This window comes from Bubalus kerabau, chromosome 3 (genome assembly GCF_029407905.1).
Source record: "Bubalus kerabau isolate K-KA32 ecotype Philippines breed swamp buffalo chromosome 3, PCC_UOA_SB_1v2, whole genome shotgun sequence".
Lineage (NCBI taxonomy): Eukaryota > Metazoa > Chordata > Mammalia > Artiodactyla > Bovidae > Bubalus > Bubalus kerabau.
Window position 1 is genome coordinate 151,713,886 of NC_073626.1, and position 17,757 is coordinate 151,731,642.

The 17,757-nt window shown below is 39.7% G+C and overlaps 1 protein-coding gene across 1 annotated transcript in view; it reads left to right on the forward strand.

The window, feature by feature from the left end:
- The window catches only part of UNC80 (unc-80 homolog, NALCN channel complex subunit), a 222,889-nt gene that overhangs the window by 50,504 nt on the left and 154,628 nt on the right, over positions 1–17,757 (forward strand). Inside the window, exons 13-17 of the mRNA XM_055574457.1 lie at positions 1,455–1,601; positions 6,988–7,135; positions 9,965–10,113; positions 12,250–12,416; positions 13,388–13,486. Coding sequence (XP_055430432.1) covers positions 1,455–1,601; positions 6,988–7,135; positions 9,965–10,113; positions 12,250–12,416; positions 13,388–13,486 — 710 coding nt within the window. The remainder of the gene's footprint in view (positions 1–1,454; positions 1,602–6,987; positions 7,136–9,964; positions 10,114–12,249; positions 12,417–13,387; positions 13,487–17,757) is intronic.

Here is a 17,757-nt window from a genome sequence, read left to right on the forward strand (position 1 = left end):
AGCCATCAATACTTCCAGCCTTGACTCATGGCAGGAAGAGAAGGGGACGACAGAGGATGAGATGGTTGAATGGCATCACCGACTCAATGGACATGAGTTTGGGTAAACTCCAGGAGTTGTTGATGGACAGGGAGGCCTGGCGTGCTGCGGTTCATGGGGTCGGAAAGAGTTGGACACGACTGAGCGACTGAACTGAACTGAACTAAATACTTACAGCTGCTCAGAGAATGAATGTTCAGTTCTGAAGGGAGGTGTTTCTGGGCATCACAGCCACTACCTGAGGCTTTGGTTAGAAAAAAAAAAATGACCCAATTACATAACATTAGGGGAGCAGAGAGAGTGTCTTGTCACATAATGAACAGCACATGATGTCTAGATAACTCTCATACCTGACACACCCTCCCTGCAGTTGAGTATTCTTTCTATGTGGATGGCCCCAAAGTTTATGTATCAACCTGAGCATATGACTATGGAAAAGCCCTTCACGATTTACAGATCAAGCCTTATTCATTATTTTATATTTGTCACAGTAAACTGATGAAGTAGGAAGGGAAGCTATTAAGATTCTCAATTCACAAGTGGGGAAACTAAAGCACAAAGAGATTCGTTCATTTATCTAATGTCATGTGCAATTAAGGAGCGCAAGCTGGGCTCTCAGGTGGCTGTGCTGACAGCAGAGAGTCACTAGAAGGACCGAGGAAGGTTGAGGCTTCCTGAAGGTTATGGTGCAGATCTGCATCATTCCTTAGCAACAGCTTCCTTATGCTTCTCTGGAAACAATTCAAGGATTTTCTGGAAGCTATGTTCTCCACTTAAAGCAAGGATTACATGAGTCAAAAGAGAGGATAATAACAGTTCATCTCAGGGGGACTTCCTATTTAACCTCAAATGAAGAACCCATGCTGAATATTTACAAAAATTTTTTTATTCTCACTTTGTTTATACATGAGTATTACAATACAGCTAAAGCAAAAAAAAAAAAAAATCCTTCGAAAATGTCAGAAAATGCCACATGATTTCAAAGTTTCAGACTTTGATCAGTTCCAGAAATTTAGCAAAAATCCTTGCCTAGTGATACTATCGGAAAACTGCTGGTAAAGGTACCTTCTGGAAAAAGCTGTTTGCCTTCATCATTGATAGTCCACACTGTCTCCCTCTAGACAGTCATTCTGATCACCTGTCAAGCATGTGAAAGCATGTCTTCTACTGAAGAGGTCTACATCCATATTCTGTAGCACTAGAGGGTATTCAAATATTTTTCTTTCTTGTAAATCATGTTCTAGATTTTCTAAAAAATTAACCTGCCTGTTGAGCCCTTGACAATTCTATTTCCCAAACTGCAGGGGCTCACTGTAAAACATATAAACTTGGTTTAATAATAAAATAGAGTCTCGGTAGCAGAAGAAACTAAGTAACTAAATAAACAGCATCCTCTCTCTCATTCTGGGTGCTAGGATGAAAGTATACCTGTAAGCAACCATAGGCTTGCTCTAACCATGCTCATCAAAATCGTGAAGTCCCTGGGATGTGCCTATGGTTGTGGAGAAGGACACCGAGGGCTCTCTGGAGATCGTCTGAGACACCAGGTATTCCGGGAGAATGTAAGAGAATTAAAGTAGATTCCATTTCCTCTTCCTCTTCCCTCCTTTCAAATTAAGAATGAGTCCTTTGACAATGAGGGTCAGTGTTCCCTGAAAAAATATTTTGTTTTGTGAGGGTAATTAATGCTGTCATAAGGTGGGAGAATTCCCACAAGATAATCTCAAGACATCTAAAACCCAGGCTTAGAAAAGTTTAATTGGGAAAATAACTTCTGCCTCCTGCCTAGGGCAGGCCAACTCCCAGTTGGTAAAAGGATGTATAATTGGAACGTGAATTATAGTTTGAAAGAACATTGCAAAAATGAATATATTTAGCAAACTTCTGATGGTCTGTGACAAATGACTTTTTAATCACCTGCCTGGGTACTATGGAAGCATATTTTATATTAGAAAAAGGGATCCACCTTTCAGATTGAGTTTGCTGTTTTTAGATATGGAAAATGGCCCTTATTGGGACAAAACAGGACTACAAAAGTAACCATTTTCTGGCTGCTGTGTTTGACAATGAACCTTGACTGCTAAATATTGGGTTGGACAAAAATTTCCTTCAGATTTTTTCATAACACCTTAAGGAAAATTCAAATGAACTTTTTTGCCAACCCAATATTTACGAGCACATCCCTTTGAACTGTGTGAAACTTGAAACTCTGCCCTGAGGTTTGCAAAAAAATAATTCTTGTAATGGAACATGGAAATGTAACTCTAGCTCATTTTCACTTGCCTCTGCTGATGACTATTTTCCCTTCAGACTTTGCAATAACCCACCTCTACAACAACTTCAAGCTGGAACAGTTGCCTCATACATATTTTGAACTGAAATCATAAGAAAATAGTCCCCGACAAATAAGAGTTTGATGCAAATTTGAGTCTAGGAAACCCTTTGGCATATCTTAGCAGAGTTTTAGGGTCATGTCAAAATCCAATGCCAGCCATTTTTCTTTGGTATTAGGTTTTGTCATGAAATGTTCACACAGTATCAGCATGCTGGCTTTCTTTCTTAATCTGTCATCTACCTACCTACCCATTTATATATCATTCTCTTTCTTTTCTATTCTATTGTGTCATATTAGTTTATTATTTGTATGTGGGGGGGGGGTTATTCATAGTAATTACTTTCTCTAAATTCTGAAACTTGAAAACTTTGACCAAGATCTAGATTTTGGGGCCCCAAATTTTAAGAAATCAAAATAATAAATAATAAGGCAGTAGAAACTGACATTACCTCCATCTTTGCACATATGTTTATGATTTGGGGTCTTTGATTTTTATTCTATCACAGTATGAATAAATGCCTTCAAGGCTAAAATTACATCACATCTCATGCAGAAAACTAATTCTATGAAATGAAATACCAAAATATAAAAATAAGCATCATGCTGTAGTTGGAATTATAAACTGGTTCTGATATCAGGACCTATCTTTCTATACGTGGAGAAGGTTAGGGCTAGTTGGATCAGAAGCCACTTGAGAGATTATTGTTACTGCTTAGTCACGATGTTTTCTTCTCTCTAGAGTACTGAGTGTTTCCTATCAGGACATCCAGTTTTCTACTTGCCTTCTCAACTGTTGATTTATATGGCAGTACCTCCATTTTCTTGTAGCCCAGTTTTATACTCATTATCAGGATTATACTTACTTATCCATGCTTAGTAAACACATAGTCCATGAGATAGAAATTTGAGAAATCTACCCTGGGAATGTGTAATTCAAGAAGCTAAATATTTCCAGAATAGCATTGTGATAATAATTTGGTTTATTAAAAAAATAAAAGTATAGTGGACTTCAACTGGTAGAGGTAAGAAATATTCTTATGCATTAAAAGCTAAGTAACTACTGAAAATCCAATGCTATTCATCAAAGTGCCTAGTAATTCCAGGGAGTTTCTTAGAATAGTTTAATCATTAGCTTGTAGTCCCAAATTATTGAAATGGAATTCACTCTTTATATCTCTTGGAGAAGTTCAGAATATTCATTCAGAATCAAAATACTTATAGTTTGATATTCTGATTCTTGCTGAGACTTTCAGTTGAATTGAAATGGCCTCTAAAGAAGAGATTTGAAACTATGCCTTTTTTGGTGTATTTTATAGAGAAGTACTTTAAAACTTCATTTTATAGCAAGCAGCATTAATTTTATAAGAAAAAAAAATTGCTTGAGATCTAGCAACCAGTAGCCTCTCTGGAATTCAGTTCAGTTCAGTTCAGTCACTCAGTCATGTCCAACTCTTTGCAACCCCATGGACTGCAGCATGACAGGCTTCCCTCTCCATCACCAACTCCTGGAACTTGTTCAAACTCATGTCCATCCAACCATGTCATCCTCTTTTGTCCCCTTCTCCTCCTGCCTTCAAACTTTCCCAGCATCAGGGTCTTTTCCAATGAGTCAGTTCTTCGTATCAGGTGGCCAAAGTATTGGAGCCTCAGCATCAGTCCTTCCAATGAATATTTGGGACTGATTTCCTTTAGAATTGACTGGCTTGATCAACCAGTAGCCTCTGGAATAAAAAACACCCAATTTCTCGACCTAGTAAAGGAAAAATGAAAGGAAAAAAAATCATCTTGACTTTGTGATATAGATAGAAAGACTACGACAAGGTCACAACAAGAAACCATTGCTAATTACAAGTTTCAGCCTTTTATAATCTTTCTTTTTCCTCTCAAGAGTTCTAAGAATTTTTCTCTGGTCCTTGATTTGTCAAAATGGTGATGTAACTTAAATTATCCTCTGGCCCACCATTAAGGACCCAAATCTCATGAATTGCTGTCCTTGCTTCTGCCTGGTTGTCCAAAATTCTCCATTAAGGTTATGGAGTCCTCACTAAGTCCTCACTCTTAGTCCTCACTAAGCCAACTCTTCTTTCTTGATTGTAGATTTTCTTCCTCAACCCAGTTTAGTTGAGTTCAGTCAATCAGTCATGTCCAACTGTTTGCGACCCCATGGACTACAGCAGGCCAGGCCTCCCTGTCCATCACTAACTCCCGGAGTTTACTTAAACTCAGGTCCACTGAGTCAGTGATGCCATCCAACCATCTCATCCTCTGTCATCCCCTTCTTCTCCTGCCTTCAATCTTTCCCAGCATCAGGGTCTTTTCAAATGAGTCAGTTCTTTGTATCAGGTGGCCAAAGTATTGGAGTTTCAGCTTCAGCATCAGTCCTTCCAATGAATATTCAGGACTGATTTCCTTTAGGATGGACTGGTTCGATCTCCTTGCTGTCCAAGGGACTCTCAAGAGTCTCCTCCAATACCACAGTTCAGAAGCATCAATTCTTTGGCACTCAGTTTTCTTTATAGTCCAACTCTAACATCCATATGTGACTATTGGAAAAACCATAGCCTTGACTAGATGGACCTTTGTTGGCAAAAGTAATATCTCTGCTTTTTAATATGCTGTCTAGGTTGGTCATAGGTTTTCTTCTAAGGAGCAAGTGTCTTTTAATTTCATGGCTGCAGTCACCATCTGCAGTGATTTTGGAGCCCCCAAAAATAAAGTCAGCCACTGTTTCCACTGTTTCCCCATCTATTTGCCATGAGGTGATGGGACCAGATGCCATGATCTTAGTTTTCTGAATGTTGAGTTTTAAGACAACTTTTTCACTCTCCTCTTTCACTTTCATCAAGAGGCTCTTTAGTTGTTCTTCACTTTCTACCATAAGGGTGATATCATTTGCATATCTGAGATTATTGATATTTTTTCCAGTAATCTTAATTCCAACTTGTGCTTCATTCAGCCCAGCATTTCTCTTGATGTACTCTGCATATAAGTTAAATAAGTAGGGTGACAATATACAGCTTTGACATACTCCTTTCCCTATTTGGAACCAGTCTGTTGTTCTATGTCCAGTTCTAACTGTTGCTTCTTGACCTTCATGCAGATTTCTCAGGAGGCAGGTCAAGTGATTTGGTATTCCCATCTCTTTAAGAGTTTTCCACAGTTTCAATTCACAGTATCATTTTCCCATTTCTTTCCATTGGTAAGGACATTCTTTTTTAAGATGATCTTGCCTTCCACAAGATATCAACTAATCTCCATTATGTCAACCCACTTCCTTTTGGTAATGGGTGGTATCTAAATACATTTTCTCCAACAACCACTATCTAAACTAGCCATGAGGCTACTATCAATATATTATGAGAAGTGTAACCACTCTGAGGAGGCAAGACCCTAGCTTCTAATTTTGGCTCTGCTGTGAAACTTGGTGTATCATTTGGACAAAGTCCTTGATTTCTTTGAGTCTCAATTTCCTCCACTGTAACATAGGGAAACTCTTCAAGTCATAGAGAAGTGTGAAAGTCAAATGTTTGTATTTACAATCCAGAAGCATATTTTAAACAGCAAAGCACTGCACAAGTATGATTTTTCTCTCAAAGGTAGAAGGAGACTAGGGGGCCCCCTGAGGGTCCCAGATAGCATTGGGGTGTCCTGTCTGTGACCTTCTCCAGCCAATGATTGTAACTTTGTTTGTTCTGATAGTGCAAATTACTCCCTTTTCCTTTGCTAGATGACAAAATTATTTGCTGGATCATAAGAAATACATTTTTGTGTAGCAGAGCCTAATGCATGGTCAATTGGTTTTCATATCCTTAAGGCCAACTTCTATTAAATACCAAACTTCCATATTCAAAAGCAGACACATAAATAAACAAACTAGACTTGCTTTATTTTATGTCTCTTTCATGTCTCAAGGGTCTTTCCCTCCTGACCACATAAGAGAATGGATAAACACGTCCTAGAGCCCCCTCATGCCATCCATTGTTTTAAGTCACTTCAGTCATGTCTGACTCTTTATGACCATTTGGGCTGTAGCCTACCAGCCTCCTCTGCCCATGGGATTCTCCAGGCAAAAATACTAGAGTGGGTTGCCATGCCCTCTTCCTGACCCAGGGATCAAACCTGTGTCTCTATGTCCCCTGCATTGGCAGGCAGACTCTTTACCACTAGCACCACTTGGGAAGCCTCATGCCCTCTATTAAATCTATTTAAATTCAAAGTAGCTGAGTGTGGGGGAGGTTGGCTTCTTCTCCCTGCATAAAGCCTCTGAAGTTTCTAATCCTTGATTACCAATCCTATCACCTACGTCAATATTAAATTTTTTTTCACTGATATCTTAAAATCTTGATCTTGGCAAAAATACTGAGCTGTTCCTGGGGCAGCATTAGCCTTTAGTTTGGGGTTTTTCCTGAGGAGAAGCCCTTCTCAAAGTCTTCTCCCCAGCCTGCCTCTGCACATCTCAGTCTCAGACGTGAAGGGCTGGCAGAGCTGGCAAATTACCAACCAGGAGGGGTGCATGGGGACCTTTGCCTTCTGAAGGCTTCTGTCTGAAATCAGTGGTATCCCCAGCGTAAGCTGGTACCTGTGACTTCTTCACTTTTCTTCCTTCCTTGCAGGCCCAGAACTGCCTCACTAAGCTATACAAGCTAGATAAGATGCAGTTCCGACAAACCATGAGGGATTACGTGAACAAGGACTCTCTCAATAACGTAGTGGACTTCTTGCATGCTTTGCTAGGATTTTGTATGGAGCCGGTCACTGACAGTAAGTAAAGCTGTGCCGAGTTATAGGAGAAATCGCTGCGAGGTGAAGCAGGTAGTGTTTCTGAGGCACCCTAAATCTGTGGTAATAGAATGGAGAGGAAAAGATATATGTTTGTGTGTGTGTGTGTGTGTGTGCATGAACGTTGAGTCTTGTGTGTAATAAAATATGAATGTGAGAAGCTTGCCCATCATCTTTGAAGATACATTTTGGAGGCCTTTTGAGGACAACTTAGCTCAGCAAATGGGAACTCAGCTCGGTAAAGCCACGACACCCTCAGCTGCAGTGCCACTATCCTCACGCCCTGCTCACGGCACGCCTCTCTCTCAGGTGACTTTTTTGTATGACTGCTGAGGCAAGGATCAAGGAACAAAAGAATATTTTCATTAGTTCAACAAAATGAAGTGAGCACCTTTTATGTGCTTGGTGATTTTTTCACAAGATAAAATAGGAAAGAGAAAAAAATGACTGCAGTAAACATAGTAGTAATGTAACTTCGATATATACATACACTGAACCAAAAAAAACGGACAAAGGGATCTATAGATAGGCCCATAGCTTTATGGCTTTAAGAAAACTCCATCATAGAGCCCTATATTACAGGGATAGACCAGTGAACCCAGATGGCATCCACAATCAATGAACACTTTCAGTACCACTTGAATACAAATACAGTAATGGAATGAAGGTGATGCATGAAGCCTGAGTTGAGTAAAATACACATTTTAATTTAAAGCCTGGGAAGAAGCATCTTTTTAGTATAGGTTTTTATGGTTTATATAGTATTAATGTGATAGTTATAGATGGGGAAATAGTGGAAACAGTGTCAGACTTTATTTTTTGGGGCTCCAAAATCACTGCAGATGGTGATTGCAGCCATGAAATTAAAAGACACTTACTCCTTGGAAGGAAAGTTATGACCAACCTAGACAGCATATTGAAAAGCAGAGACATTACTCTGCCAACAAAGGTCCGTCTAGTCAAGGCTATGGTTTTTCCAGTAGTCACGTATGGATGTGAAAGTTGGACTGTGAAGAAAGCTGAGTGCCGAAGAATTGATACTTTTGAACTGTGGTGTTGGAGAAGACTCTTAAGAGTCCCTTGGACAACATGGAGATCCAACCAGTCCATTCTGAAGGAGATCAGCCCTGGGATTTCTTTGGAAGGAATGATGCTAAAGCTGAAACTCCAGTACTTTGGCCACCTCATGCGAAGAGTTGACTCACTGGAAAAGACTCTGATGCTGGGAGGGATTGGGGGCAGGAAGAGAAGGGGACGACAGAGCATCACTGACTCAATGCACGTGAATTTGAGTGAACTCCGGGAGATGGTGATGGACAGGGAGGCCTGGCGTGCTGCGATTCATGGGGTTGCAAAGAGTCGGACACGACTGAGTGACTGAACTGAACTGAATGTGATAGTGGTTGATTAGATCACAATGGAGCTGTATTTGATGGATTTAGAAAGTTTTTCTGTTTGTACCCCAGGCTTTATTATTTGGTTTTCACATTAAAGGAAAAATATTGTTCCCCTATAGATTCCCTGAAATAATCTATGTTACTGAAGTTGCTTTAATCCAAGCACATAACAGATCTGAAAAACAATGAAGTAAGAATTGGGGTTGAGATACTGCAAGAGAAATTCTTGATTGCATTTTTTTCTCTTTTTAAACCTATTTGAGATAGAAACTATAAGAGCAGACTAAGACATTTCTTTCTGTAATGTAAAGTCTAAAGATAACCCACAGCCCTTTGATACAGACAGTGAGAGGTTAGTCATAAAGTATGTAATCAACACTTTAAAGTAGTGAATTCCCACTGAGATTCTTAAGAAGGTTAAGTGGCTCATAGTGAATCATCCAGCAGATGCATATATTCCTGTTTGATCTGTCTTGAAGCTGCAGGTAACTGGCCCCTACGGTCCACAGGTGGCTTGCAAGCTTGCAATACTCTGGCAAGTCCACAGAACACCTGAAGTGTCCATGGAAATGGGAAAAACTGGAATAAACTGCCACATTGGGTGATGGCCTCAGTTCACTGGCATTTCATGTGTGAATGAATTAGGAGGTGGCTCCAGGAGAGGTTGTAGATTTTTCCAACTTATATGCCCATGGAGTCTCTGGAAGCAAGAAGTTGCTAGAAGTCTTGTGTAGCTTTTGTCCAGAACTCAGTCTCATTTTTGGTTTCTGGTGCTGGTGTTAATTCCCCTACAGGACCCTGTCTCGTCTCTTCCCTCCACTTCCCCACTCACCTAGTTGGCCCTACCTCACTCCACTTCTCACAGACTGAACAGTTTCTGCTGAGAAACCAGCATTCTTCACCACCAAAAAAAGCCAAATCAAGTCTGTCTCCATTGAGGGACCACTTAGTAAACCATCTTTTTAAAAAAATTATTGTCTATCTAAACATTACTTAGGTTTAAAAAATTTTCTTAGGGTCAACAGTTGTCCTCTTTTTGTTGCTAAGATTTATTGATGAAAACATCCACTAAGTGATGGAATATGTCATAGTAATAACCCTGAAGGAGATTATGAGCTGTTTATCTCTAAGTCCTCATTAGATGATCAAATCTGGAGTGGCTTCAATCCTCTGGTTCTGTATTTTTTGTGTGTACATGCTCAGTTGCTCAGTTATGTCTGACTCTTTGCAACCCCATGGACTGCAGTCCACCAGGCTCCTCTGTTCATGAAATTTTCAGACAAGAATACTGAAGTGGGTTGCCAGTATTTTGTGTAGCCCTTCACTAACTCCTGGATGCCAAGTACTTCATTACTTCTTTAAACATTGTACCTGAAAGGAAACACTGCCTTTAATTGGTGCCTTTGCATTCCAGACAAGGCTGGGTTCGGAAATAACTTCACCACGGTGGACAACAAATCCACAGCCCAAAATGTGGAAGGCATCGTCGTCAGCGCAATGTTTAAATCCCTCATCACACGCTGCGCTTCAACTACTCATGAATTGCACAGCCCTGAGAATCTGGTGAGAAGCTCACCTTTTCCTCCCACATAAGTTCTCAGTTTTATGCCATGACCTTGAGAAAGAAGTTGAAATCTAAAACTGTAAAGTTAAAATGTCTATGTATTTTCCCAGTGTCACCAGCAACTCACGGTAGAAACCCTGCAATACCTTTCTCCTCCCTGTCACCTGTCATCGTACCTGCAGATAGGCTTATCTCTTCCATCTCAGAGGTTCTGTGGTAGTTGGTGAAATAGTTGCCAGGTATTCTGAGCCTTTCAGAAAGAAGGTGCTAGAGCCCAGCATGCTGGCTTGTGAAATAAACAAGAGTGTTATACCAAGCTTTTGTTTGAAACCACATTTACTTTAATAACTAATTCAAATATGCTGCTGATCAGGTTTTGTCTTTTTTTATCAAACACCAATCTTTTAGCTACTCTTCACAAAAGACTGTGTTAATTAAACCACCAAGGCCACAAGTAGAGAGCGCCAGGTTTTAAAAGATTAGTGTTTATTGCTGCCAAGAAGATTGTGGTTTGGGATAGTAAAATATAGATGAAGACTGACACATCTGACATGACTAAATGAATTCAGGTCTCTCAGAGGAGTAAAGAAGCATTTCTGTATCTTACTAATCTGTTAGTATAATGACTTTTATGCAGAAATCAGCCCATTGACACATATGGACACTATCTGTTAATCTACTTAAAACAGAGAAATAGTTTTAAGTTATTCTAAATCACTGAAACTATGTATTCACTTGAGATAAACAGAACAAAATCCCGAATGAAAAGGAGTTTGATTTTACTGATTGTAAAGCCTCCTAACAAGGTTCTTGGAGGTTGAGAATAACTTGCATACCATCCATGTGTTCAGTTTGCTCATGGCAAGAAGTAATTTGACAAGTTGATTATAGCATATATGAACTCTTATAAGTCTTAGCCTACATGTGCATGTATAGAAGAAATATACATTTATTAATTGTATTTAAATCAATTTAAATTTGGCTTTGAACCTCCATTCCACCGGAATGGCTGGAAGTTGAACCTCAGTCATTCTTGGGTCTCCCAACTTCAGAGAGTAGGGCAAATATTCTGAAGTCTTAAGTAGGACCCAGGGCTTGTGGTGAGGCTCCATGGGTGTCAAGCATCAGTTATATCTGTTTGTTCGCATGGTGCTCTCTGCTGCTTAAGGATGGGCACTCTGGTGAATTTGGAACCCTTGTGTTTTGGAGTCTTGCCTTCCATGGAGGAGCTACCACATTGCAGAGTGAGAGCATAAGGCCTTCTTCTCACAGGACCAAAAGGACACTTTATGTTTTCCTCAGTGGCCCTTCCTTCTGCTTTTCTAAAGATCATGGGCATAACTGTCCCAGTGGTCTTAGATTTTGAAATCCAAAGCTCTAAGGTGTTGTTTAGGCTTCTATGTTCTTCTTTGTCATGACCCTTTCCTAAGACACAGAATATACTAACTACCTTCTTAGAGAAGACAGATGGGGAAATGCTGAATGCAAAGCTTAATATCTTAAAAAAAAAAAAAAAAGAAAAAAGTCCTGCATTAAATATTGAATCACTAATACGTTGGTTTTAATAGCCTTGTGTCTTTGTAAGTCTATAGTCAAGTTCATGCTCAAATGAGCTACAACATACATATTATTTGCTAAGTCTATGTAGAAAAATGTATCATCCTTGAATGTCAGGCTCTATTAGAAGGTTTAGCGTAATTTATCACAGTGATGCCAAAAATTTGGAGACGTTAAACAGCGACTGAAATCTCTAGTCTAGACAAAATTCTGATTCCCTTATTTTTGCAGGCATCTCTTCAGAAGTCCCAAGAGACATAATTAAAAATTTGGAGATTCAGTTGTTATAAAAGTATAAACTGATGTCTTTCTAATGTCACAGCCAACTTTCTAAATATGTAGCATGGGGACTATCCTTTTTGATACTAAGAATGACAGGCAAGGTTTTTAGTAATGTTACCATAGCAACAATGGAGGGGCAGGATCCCATTAGTTGCACTATAGTAATCTCTCTTCCTTTTATGATCCCAAGGCTCATCTAAGTCCAAGGAATTACCTTCTACCCCTCTTCCTATGAATATTCTTCAAAGACACAACTATCTTTCTTTCCCCACACTTTCCTTGTGGCCTCCAAATAGGGGCTGTATTGCGACATCCGTCAGCTGGTCCAGTTTATCAAGGAGGCCCATGGGAATGTCTTCAGGAGAGTGGCCCTCAGCGCTTTGCTTGACAGTGCTGAGAAGTTGGCACCAGGGAAAAAGGTGGAGGAAAATGAACCGGAATCTAAGCCTGGAAGAGGAAAAAGGTTGGAAGCTTGAGCTCTCTGAATGTGAGGGTTTGCCCAGTCTGTAGAATATAATGTCCTATTGTATTGTCCATGACGTGAAATTCCAGGGCAGGGATGAAGGACTGTCCTGTATGAGTGATACCACTGGCAGGGCCCAGGTGCAGCTTAGAAAACGGAAGTTTCCTATTAAACAAATGCTGCCTCTGTATGAATCAGAGCTCAGTTGATCCCAAACTTTCATACACTTGAACCTTACTTCATAGCTCTTACTTATATGGTAAAATGTTATCTATGTTTTAGTCCCTTCAATAGGTATAATTTATATTTTTTGTCCAGAAAGAAAAAGCAATTGCTGATACCATATCATTCTGTTCAGTAAGTAATATTTTTAACATGGTGAAAGATAAACAATTGAGACATGTCCAATTATGTTTTCTTCTAGTAAACATGAATTTAAGGGCTTTGCAGGTAGCTCAGTGGTAAAGATTCTGTCTGCCAATGCAGGAGATGTGGGCTCACTTCTGGGTCAGGAAGATCCCCTGGAGAAGGAAATGGCAACCAATTCCAGTATTCTTGCCTAGGAAATTCCATGGACAGAGGAGCCTGGCAGGCTATAGTCCATGGGGTCACAAAGAGTTGGACATGACTTAGTGTCTAAACAACAATAAGAAGCATGAATTTATTGTATGCCTGTTCTATAAGAAATGTCACTTATGAAGAGTAAAAGAAATGCCTCAATTTAACATCCTGCCTGCAGTTACTGCCTCTGTGTGCAATGATGGTATTATAGTGTTCTCAGGCAATAATGCAGCTAGGTCGTAAGTTAAATGGTAGGACATAAATTCCATAGCACATAGACTCATGATGGTATAGGGGGTGTGCCGTCCATTTAGGTTGTCTGTAACAGTGTTTTGCTTTATGAAGTCTATGAATTACTGAGAAGTGGTGTCCTGCTCTGCTGTGATTGGTGGAATGCACCATTTGCACAGGTCAGAGGCGGGAAGCGTGGTGGATAAAGGCCAGGTGACCGCCGCACCTGAGGAATGTCGCAGCTTTATGTCCGGTCGCCCCTCACAGACTCCAGAGCAGTAAGTAGAATTAGCTTTGTCTCCAATGCAATGGGCTGAGCACTTCCCCCTGGAAGAAATTCTATTTCCCAAGCTGCTATTTACTTTTCCTATCTGCTGAACTTCTCCTTGCTTCTGCCCTTTACTTTTCATTCCCGTGCGGCTTATCTCTACAGGCTCAAATCACAAGTAATCAACTTCATGCTTCCAGGAAGCCTCCCTCACCGCCTTTCCTATTTCCCGCCTCTACCCCACTCTGTCTTCCATGCACAATCTTGCAGGTAAATCTTGAAATGTAGTGTGTAAAGCAGGTACAAGGGTGATGTCGTCCACTTTCTTGCTTAAAATATCTCTTATAAATCACTTATAACTGTCAGCAATTGAAGCTTTATCCAGAAATATATAAGATAATCTTCTCTCATGTCCAGCTGTACCTGAAACAGACTCATCCGTTTCATCTTGGTTCTCTCCCGAGATCCACTCCACTGCCTCTGATATCAATTTATTTCCACTTTTGATAATGGCAATATCAAAAGCATCATGAAAATAGTGCCCCCAGAAAATGTTAGGATTATTGTAGAAACTAAATACAGTCTAGTTCTATGCAAGACTCATTTGTATTCATTCTTCTTTTGAGACCTATGTACTCATAAGTGATGTTGATCAATACTTAAAATATGATCCTTTTAGTATGCCATTCTATCTCCCATAACCATTATTTAGTACAAAATGATTATTCTTCCAGAAATTCTGTAGGGTATTCTAGGTTTTATGGTATCCCCTCTGTACGGTCAAGGAAATCATGTCATCACATAGGACCCTGGCAACCCACAACAAGCACGCAAAACCTTTAAGGAACAAAAAGCCTGCACAGTTCTTATAGCCCTTCATAATTTTAGAAACTGTCCCTAAAATGAGTGAGTAAAAGTAGTTCAGTGGCTCAATTGTGTCCAACTCTTTGCAAGCCCATGGACTGCAGCATGCCAGGCTTCCCTGTCCATCACCAATTCCCGGAGCTTGTTCACTCTTGTCCATCAAGTCAGTGATGCAAGTAAGGAGAAGGTAAATCAACTCCATGGGTCCAGCAACCATGTGAGTTTTTACTTAACTACTACAGCCCCAGTGCCTCAGTGGGCCTTGCTGGGTCCATAGTAGGCTCTCAATATATATCAAGAATGAATGTATGACAGTCAATGAAAGGATGGACTTATTGAATTACCATTAAGCCTTTGTCTTCTTTAATTTCTATTCTCAAAATTGAAGTTTAGTTTTTCGTTTAAAGAAGTTTTTAAGGACATAGTGAAAACCCAAACATAAGTTCTAAGGGGGAAAAAAAGTGAAAAGCAAAGATTTGTCTGTAGCTGAATAACCAACCACAAGACTAGTTAAAAGCCCTTATATGCAAAATCTATCCAAAAAAATTGAGAGAGGACTTTTTTCCCCCAAAATAACACTAACAACTATTGAGTTAATCTGAACAATAAGAATGATTTAATAAGTTAACTAGATGTAAAACATAAAGCTATCTACCTTGATAGGTGATCTAGTTTCCTCAATTGCAGATACTCTCTTTCTGTAGTTTTATAAATACCACCTGATTTCTTAGCATTTAGCACGTGTCTATTCTCTCCCTTGAGGAAAGATACATGTTTTAATATGCCTTTACATAGCAATTTGCACTTGGAGGGATGTCATAGAATGTCAAGTATGGGAATTTCCTCTGATCCAAGTGGGCACAGGAGATGAGCTGCCACATGTCCTCTGTTTAGCACTGAAGAAAGGTAGGTGGGTAATCTTGGCTCCTACTCTGTCTTCTCTCTCTCTCTGTTCCTATTCCCTCCCCTTCATACCCTTTGCTTCTCCATTTTCCCTCTTAAAAATCACATTAACTGAGTGATATTAAAAGCAGTTGTATGTGCCCATTTCTCTGAAACTCATGATTGATACATACCCTTTGGACAAAGCTGATTTGGCACTTTATTGTAAAGCTGATCAATTATAGCTTCCCTGGATATTTCCCCACTCAGGCCACATAGTCAATACTCTCATCATTGTGTTACACATTCCTCAAAGATAAAAAATGCTTCATACACTGTGAGCATTTGATAAAATAACAGGGAAGTCAAATTTGGAAACACTGATTTAAATTCACACTGTAGGGCTTCCCTGGTGGCTCAGGCAGTAAAGAATCCACCTGTAATGTGGGAGACCTGGGTTCGATCCCTGGTTTGGGAGTATCCCCTGGAGGAAGGCATGGCAACCCACTCCAGTGTTCTTGCCTGGAGAATCCCCATGGACAAAGAAGTCTGGTGGGTTATAGGCCATGAGGTTGGAACGAGTTAGACATGACTGAGCAACTAAGCACCACAATATTTGAGAAGCAGAATGTCCTGAATGAAAATAATAATTAAAAATTTTGGGCTTCCCTGGTGGCTCAGTGTTGAAGAATCTGCCTGGCAATACAGGAGACAAGGGTTCGATCTCTTATCTGAGAAGATCCCACATGCCACAGGGCGACTAAGCCCGCGCACCACAACTACTGAGCCTCGTGCTCTGGAACCCAGAAGCTACAACTGCTGAGCCCATGCACCGCAACTACTGAAGCCTGTGTGCCAAGAGCCTGTGCTCCACAACGAGGGTAGACACCACGATGAGAAACCCTCCCACTGCAGCTAGAGAGTAGCCCTCGCAGCAACAGAGACTGAGCACAGCCAAAAATGAATACATACAATTATTTTTAAAATGATAGTTAAAGGTTTTTATTACTCTCATGACATTTTGAGAGAGAAAACCTACATCCCTCTATAAATATCCCCAGAAAATGATTGCTTTTATACAGTACCATCAAATTTTAGGTAGATCCCAGGTATAACCCCAATGCTTATAAATAAATCATTACCTAAAACCCCCAAAACAAATTTCATCATATGTTACTCTTTTCTCTAACCTTTTCTTTCCAAATGACTAAAGTAATATATGTTGATCAAGTTGCCAAATGTGGAAAACACACACAAAAAAACATAGAGAAAAATAATTTTAAAATCAAAATACCTTCAGCTAGAGATAACCACTGTCAACATTTGGTATATTATGTTGGATACACATTTGAGCATGTGCACACACAGTTTACACACAGACACATAATCACATGTGTGCTTCTTTAAAAAAATTAACCTGATGATAACCTGCTTAATCCATTTATTTGACCACTGCCTTTTAACTTTACAATATATCGTGAATGTACCCCTTTTCATTAGTCTTATGAAAATAGCATTTTAATGACTACGGAGGGTGCCATCTTATGGAAGTCCCAGAATTTCTTCAACTCTTTCCCTAGAATTGAATATTGAAATTGTTTCCAGTGTTTTAACATTGGCCCAAAATCTCAGTGAGCATCTAACATCTTAGTATGTTGTTCCATCATTTCCTGGGAATAACTTCCTGGAAGTTGAATTTCTGTGTCCTTGTTGTAGACATAGGCTTTACATCACATATTACCAAATTAACTTCCAGAAAGGTTGAATCATTCTATCACCATGACTGTATCATAGTACCCTTGCTTTCTCTCCATCTCCCTACCCCTTCTTAATCTTTGTCTTTTTAATGAGTGAAAATAGGGATCTGATTTCAACTGGCCCTTTTTTTTGTTAATACCTAATGAAATTAAACTCTGTATTACCATTCGCCACTTGTCTTTCTTCTCTTGTGAAATGCCCTAGTCAAAAATCCCTTTGGCAGTATTCCCATTTGTCTTATTGTCAGACTAAACTTTTTTTTTTACTTTTAAGCCTTAAGATTCTTTGACATAAGAAAGCTAAATAATCAGGCATCATAAAAATAACAGTGAATAATTATGGTATGATGCATTCCCTGGGTGTGGTGATTATATTTTATTTATTCATGCATTCAAATATTTGTACGGTCCTGAGGTGGAGATGAGGGTGGAATATGGTACTACACACTGCTCAGGGAACTTCAAAGAAAAAGTTAAATATCTACTGACACTGTAAGTGTTTTTTTATGACCCACACTCACAGACTATTACCTGCAATAATATTTAGTCTTACCTTATGGTTGAAACAAAATGATGACCTCAACTTGACAGCTGAGCTGTAACTATTCTCAGGAAGAGCTCAGAGAGTCAAGCTGGGTCTTCCGCCTTCCATTCCCACTCTGCCCCTTGCTAATCCCAGCCCATCACAGGTCATCCTGCATGATTTGCCTCCGTGTCACTGACAGGAGGTTGAAAGAGAGTTAAGAGACTTTCACATGTGTTGTCAGACATTTAATCA